This window comes from Myotis davidii, unplaced genomic scaffold (genome assembly GCF_000327345.1).
Source record: "Myotis davidii unplaced genomic scaffold, ASM32734v1 scaffold765, whole genome shotgun sequence".
Lineage (NCBI taxonomy): Eukaryota > Metazoa > Chordata > Mammalia > Chiroptera > Vespertilionidae > Myotis > Myotis davidii.
In genome coordinates, this window is record NW_006296056.1 from 1,894,011 (window position 1) to 1,900,082 (window position 6,072).

The 6,072-nt window shown below is 47.4% G+C and overlaps 1 protein-coding gene across 1 annotated transcript; it reads right to left on the reverse strand.

Annotated features, from left to right (window-relative positions):
- Positions 1–3,077: 3,077 nt before the first annotated feature.
- Positions 3,078–5,499, reverse strand: TRMT12 (tRNA methyltransferase 12 homolog (S. cerevisiae)). Its single transcript, XM_006770979.2, has one exon. The coding sequence runs from the start codon at positions 4,931–4,933 to the stop codon at positions 3,614–3,616; it is 1,320 nt and encodes a 439-aa protein (XP_006771042.1). The 5' UTR covers positions 4,934–5,499; the 3' UTR covers positions 3,078–3,613.
- Positions 5,500–6,072: the final 573 nt, after the last annotated feature.

A 6,072-nucleotide genomic window follows, 5' to 3' on the forward strand; every position in this document is an offset into this window, starting at 1 on the left:
AGGAATAAAACCTGGGACCCTTCAGTCTGCAGGCCGACGCTCTATCCACTGAGCCAAACCAGTTTGAGCATAAACACCTTTTCTGACTGCTCATTGGCTAAGCTCCCTGTATGCCACTTGCAGTGTTCTTAGTAACTTGGGTTATAACAATCCAAGAAGGTGATCTAGGGTTTTCCACCTCACTCCTAGAGGAAAAATACGAAAGGTCCACTGCTGGAGGACTAAGAAATGTCATATCCTGCCCTAGTTGGTTTGGCTCAGTGGATAATGCCTCAGCCTGCCCACCGCAGGGTCTGGGTTCAGTTCTGACTGAGGGCATGTACCTAGGTTGCAGGCTCCTCCCTGGCCCGGGCCCAGGTCAGGTCTCATGCAGGAGGCAACCAATCAAAGTGTTCCTCTCACTTTGATGTTTCTCTCTGTCTTTCCCTCTCTCTTCCACATCCTTTAAAAATCAATGGAAACATATCCTCAGGTGAGGATATAAAAAGAAAGAAAGGTCATATCCTATGAAAAACACATCTTGAAAATGCCTAAAGAAAGTTGTCATTTTTTCATGGTGAAGGGACTGGAGTCCGTGTTGATGAAAACACCTTGGTGGCTGCGGTGACTGGCAGTGGCTGCAGCAGTGGGGTGATGGGGCTGGTGCCTTCCCCTGATCAGCCTGGTCGCCTCCCACAAAGGGAGGCCAGCTGTGGCTTAGGCCCACTCCCCAAGGGGAGCAGGGAGCAGGCCTAAGCCATCAGTAGGACATCCCTGAGGGCTCCCAGTATGTAACAGGGGGCAGGCTGGGCTGAGGGACCCCCCCACTCCAGTGCACAAATTTTTTTGCACCGGACCTCTAGTTTAATTTATATTAGACTATAAATAGATGGCAGGTTCAAATATGTTAATCTTCTAGGGTGATGGTCAAGAATAATCTGAGGGCTGAGATACTGCTGACAGGAAGAGTAAAGTAACACTAAATTAAAAACATCTATCTATCAAGGCAGGGAGCCCAAAGAAGATGGATATAGTATCCCACTGACAGGGGAAGTATAGGACCCTTCACCTTAGATGGGATACTGCAGTCCCAGCTTCTGATAATCACCTTTCATTTAAAAAAAAAAAAATCATTTCTCATTTCATAGCTACACCCAAATGAGTAGAATAAAAGCTTCAAAATGGAAGATTCAATATTGTAACAGTGCCAATTTTACCCTATAGGCTCAATGTAATCCCAACAAAAAAATCTCAGCAGGTTCTTTTTTACAAAAATTGACAAGCTGATTTTAACATCATAAGAAAATGCAAAAGATCAAGAATAAATAATGCAATCTTGAACAAAGCTGAAGGACTTATAGTATCAGTTACCAGGACCTGTTTTAAAGCTATAATAATTCAGACAAGATGGTGTTGGTGCATGAATAGAAAAACTCACCCGTGGAACAGAAGAGAAAGTCTAGAAACAGCCCCACACTATGAGTTTATGATGAAAGTGACAGTACAGAGGGAAAAGATGATAAACACACACACACACACACACACAGCAATATAATGGGACTCTATGAATATTGCCTAACAAAGGACAGCATATCACTTAATGGTGAAACACACTGGAGGCATTCTCTCTGAAATTAGGAACAATTTAACACTATATTAGAGGTGGGGCGGGGGGTGGGAATAGAGCAAGTTAGACTGCCAGAAGCTTCCCTTTCCAATCAAGATTTAGCTATTTATTTTGAACTTTTTCCCCTCTCCTTAGCACTCTTGCAACATGCTATCACTCATATGGCACTTATTTCATCGTCTTCAAATTCTGAGTATTTGTGTTATTTCCGCTGCTAGGGTGTGAGCTCCTCCGAGACAGGAACTGTGTCTAGTGAATATATTTCCTGTGGCTCATGTATATAGTAGACACTTAATATTTACGGAATAACACAAACAGCACCAATCCTGTCTGGTTTACCGCCACTGTTGCAAAAAGGACCAGCAGCCCAGCCCAACCCCAGCTAACCAAATGCCAGGTACAATCATAATCCTGATAAAGCCACATGCTCTTATCTATTTCCTCTATCAGATAAACCCAGAAGGCTTCAAAGTGCACCAAAATAAGGCTGAGAAGTGATTCTCCACAATTAGTCATCGTAAAGGTAAACAGAGTGATTCCCCACAGCCAGTCATCCAGAGGGTAAACAATGGTGATGGCAGACAGCCAGAAAATAAAGTGAGGCTTGAAAAACCGCAGAACGCCTCACATTCCCTATACTAGCTCCTTCCGCTGGCCCTGATGTTGTTGGTCAGGGAAGGAAGATGAAAAGAGAATCGAAGCCCTTTAAAAATTTAAGGTTTTAATTCGAACTTTTACAATAGCTAGCAAGCCCTGGCTGGTATGGCTCAGTTGGTTGGAGCGTCATCCATATACGAGTTTTTGGGTTTGATTCCAGGTAAGGGCACATACTTAGGATGCTGGTTCGATCCCTGGTCAAGGGACATATGAAAGGCAGCCAATCAATGTTCTCTCTCACATCTATGTTTCTCTCATGCTCTCTCTTCCTCCCCCTCTCTCTAGTGGTTCTCAACCTTCCTAATGCCGTGACCCTTTAATACAGTTCCTCATGTTGTGGTGACCCCCCAACCATAAAATTATTTTCGATGCTACTTCCTAAGTGTAATTTTGCTACTGTTATGAATCGTAATGTAAATATCTGATATGCAGGATGGTCTTAGGCGCCCCCTGTGAAAGGGTCGTTCGACCCCCAAAGGGGTCGCGACCCACAGGTTGAGAACCGCTGCTCTAGTCACTAAGCACATCCTCGAGTGAGGATTAAGAAAGAAAAAAAAAGCTAGTAATTGGCAGCTATTGCACAGCTTAAGCCTGAAAATCTAGTTTCCCTATGATTTAAAGCAGTCATTTTATCCATTTTTCTACCACAATAAACCCAATATTTAAGACATGACCCTCCTCCCAACACTCATTTAGGAATGCTAAGTAGAGGAACAGAGTTAATACACTACAGTAATTTTTGTCCTCTTCCTTCCTTATTTTGTCAGTGATAATCATAAAGCAGCACCACTTTAATGTCTTGATATAGACTCCATTAGTCACATTGATTTTATTTCTCAAATTCATCCACCTCTCACTGCCCCCAACTAGAGGCCACCATCACCCATGCCTGGACACTACAGAGACCTCACTGGTCTGCTTCCCTCCTGGACACTTCTGGCTGATTTTTCATATGGTAACCAGAATGATTTTGGAAACAGCACTGCCTTTCACTCTGATAACCAACATCCTGTGTGCGACCGCTCATTAAATAAAAGCCATGTAAGATAATTCAGAGCAAACCTTATTTTGTAAATACGGAAATCCAACGCCAAAAGAATACTGAAACCAGGTACCCACGGTCAGACAGAACCGAGGTCAGGATTCGGAATGCATGTCTGCACAGATGGGCCTCATTTCAGTGAGCCATACTGCTTCTCCCAGGATGGACTGGTCCAGAGCCTGCTTGCAGGGCCACAACATACTGTATTTAAATGGATTACCGGAGGCAAGAGGGGTGAGAACCTGGCCTGAGCTGATGCATGAAGGTTCACTCACAGGTAGATCCTCGTGTCTCTGGATCCACCATCTCTAGCCAACCAGAGGACAGGGCCGGCATTCTAGATCCAGGACTATGTGATCCACGTGGGGTGCATAGGATTTCACTGGTTGGATGTTCAAGATGTGTGTCCTCCACGGTCTCCCGTGCACCTGCTGAAGCAGAGTGACAATTCGAGTTTCTGCCGACTCCGCCCACCTGTGCCACTCTGGCTTGATGGCTGCGGACAGCACTTTTCTCCTAGAATCCCCAGGAGCTCCATTTTCCCGTTGGTGACTGATAATTTGCTGAGGACAAGGCCAATCCTCCTTCCCCATTTCACTGTTGCCCGAAGGCTGGAGATTCCTCCCCGGGAAAGATTCCACATTTTGGTGGATATGCAAAATGCCCCCGGCATCCTTTCGGAGCACCCGGCAGGCAATCGGCCAGCCTTCCTCAGAGCTGGGAATCAGCCCCAGGTTCACCCGGTCCGCAATGTTTGAGAGGTTCAGCTCTCTGTTGTCTCCAAAATGTATTTGGCACCGATCTGCTACTCCATTGATCTCAAGGTTACGTTTCAGAGCCACTACCGCATGGGGGTTCCACTCACAGGCATGGACGAAGGCAGCACCGGCATGAACGAGGAATGGCAATGTAAAATAACCAATCCCGGCATAGAGATCCACCAGCACTTGTCCAGCACAGGGCAGCGACGCCACTCGGAGCTTCTCAGTGATGTTTCCGAAGGAGAACATGCACTGGGTTATGTCAAACGTATATCGGATCCCGTTATCCACATGCTCAACCCAGCCGTCGTCGCCCAGCAGCAGAGTCACTGCTGGCGTTCGAGTGCCATCTGGTGAGACCCGCCCTCGTTTGGCCAAACGCTGGACGCCGAGTGCCGAGGCGACTACCCCCCAGAGTTCTGGTTCCAGATGTTTCCACTGCTTGGCTTGGAAACAGTTCTCACTCAGCAACAAGAGGTTACCGTGTCGCTGCCAAGATCGGGGCAAATCAGCCTCCAACTCAGCTGACCATGTCACTCCCCGGCCCTCTGCCCAGCGACTCACCGCAAGGCACAGCCGCTGGGCGGGCGAACAACCCTGGGCCTTCCTGGAAGGCACAGGACCCAGGAGCTGCGTCAGGGCACAGGTGCCGCCCGGAGCCACACGACTCCTCAGCTCGCGCAGGTGCTGCTCGGGGAGCGCGTCTCCCAGCACCGGCAGCGCCACGGTGCCGTCCGGCATCTTCTCCACGCGGTGCTGTCTGTCCAGGAGTTTCTCCTTCTCGAGATACTCCCTGCATCGCTGGGTAAACCGCGGCTCAGTCACCACTGCGACCACGGCCGCCGGCTTCCCGCCTTCCTTTTCCATGTCGCCGGCCCCACATTCCGGTGGCTTCCCTCCGCCTCGGCTGAGTCCACTCCGCCGCAGCAGGAAGAGAGGCGTGCACGCCGCTGTGCTGGGGACGGAAGTGACGTCACCAGCAAGCCGGAACTAAAGGGTGTGGGTACGCCTCCAGCCGATTGGCGTCACCGTTGCCATGGTGAAGCCTCTACTGCCAACTGTATTGTGATCGCCGGCTACTCGCTTCACCCCAACAGGAAATTAATAACTACAAGGACTTGTGTGGACTAAACACTTCAAAAATGGTGGGCATCCTCCAGAACCCTCATGCCCTCTCGTCAGGGCTGCTCACGAATCCAGAGGGAAGTGAGCCTGGAATGATGGGCCGACTTTGGAGAAAGGCTTCCCATGGCCTCATGCTGCTCTCTCATGTCAGCATCAGCAGCCGCCTTATCTGCTAGTGAAGAATCAGATGTGGATTCCTCATTCCTTTTCCTGGAAAAAGGTAGTCGTCACCATCTCACTGTCCTGCAGTATAAGAAACGAATGTCTGGAAGTCAGAAGGATCTCAGTTTGGATAAATCGTTATCACCTCTCAGAACCAGAATCTTCACCTGTAGAATGGAATAATGTTAACATCCTCAGATGATTGCTACAGTGGTTGGAAATACATACAATGCTTTGAACCATGACCAGTAGAGAGTAAATACTCAAAAGAGATATAATGTAACACGTTGAATTGGTTAAATGGCAGATATATACCGCTTGAAATGCTTTGATATATCCAATGAGAGCAAAGGGGATTTATCCAACCGATAAAATAACTGAAAATAAGAATTTCAAAGAAGCCCTATCCTTTTTACTTACCTCCCACCATTCTACAGATTAGGTAATTGAGACCCAAAGAGATTAACAATTGAGGTCCCCAACTCAGGTATGTCTGTATGGAAGGCACAAGCTATGGCTAAAACACTTTTTTGTCTCTTCACAGCTATTCATTATCAATCAGAATTTTTTAAAATATACTTTTTACAGAGAGGAATGGAGAGGGATAGAGAATTAGAAACATCAATGAGAGAGAAACATCGATCAGCTGCCTCCTGCACACCTCCTAATGGGGATTTGCCCACAACCAAGGTACATGCCCTTGACCGGAATCAAACCTG

Coding starts and splice junctions, on each gene's coding strand:
- TRMT12 (XM_006770979.2), bottom strand. CDS start 4,933: ATGGAAAAGGAAGGCGGGAAGCCGGCGGCCGTGGTCGCAGTGGTGACT.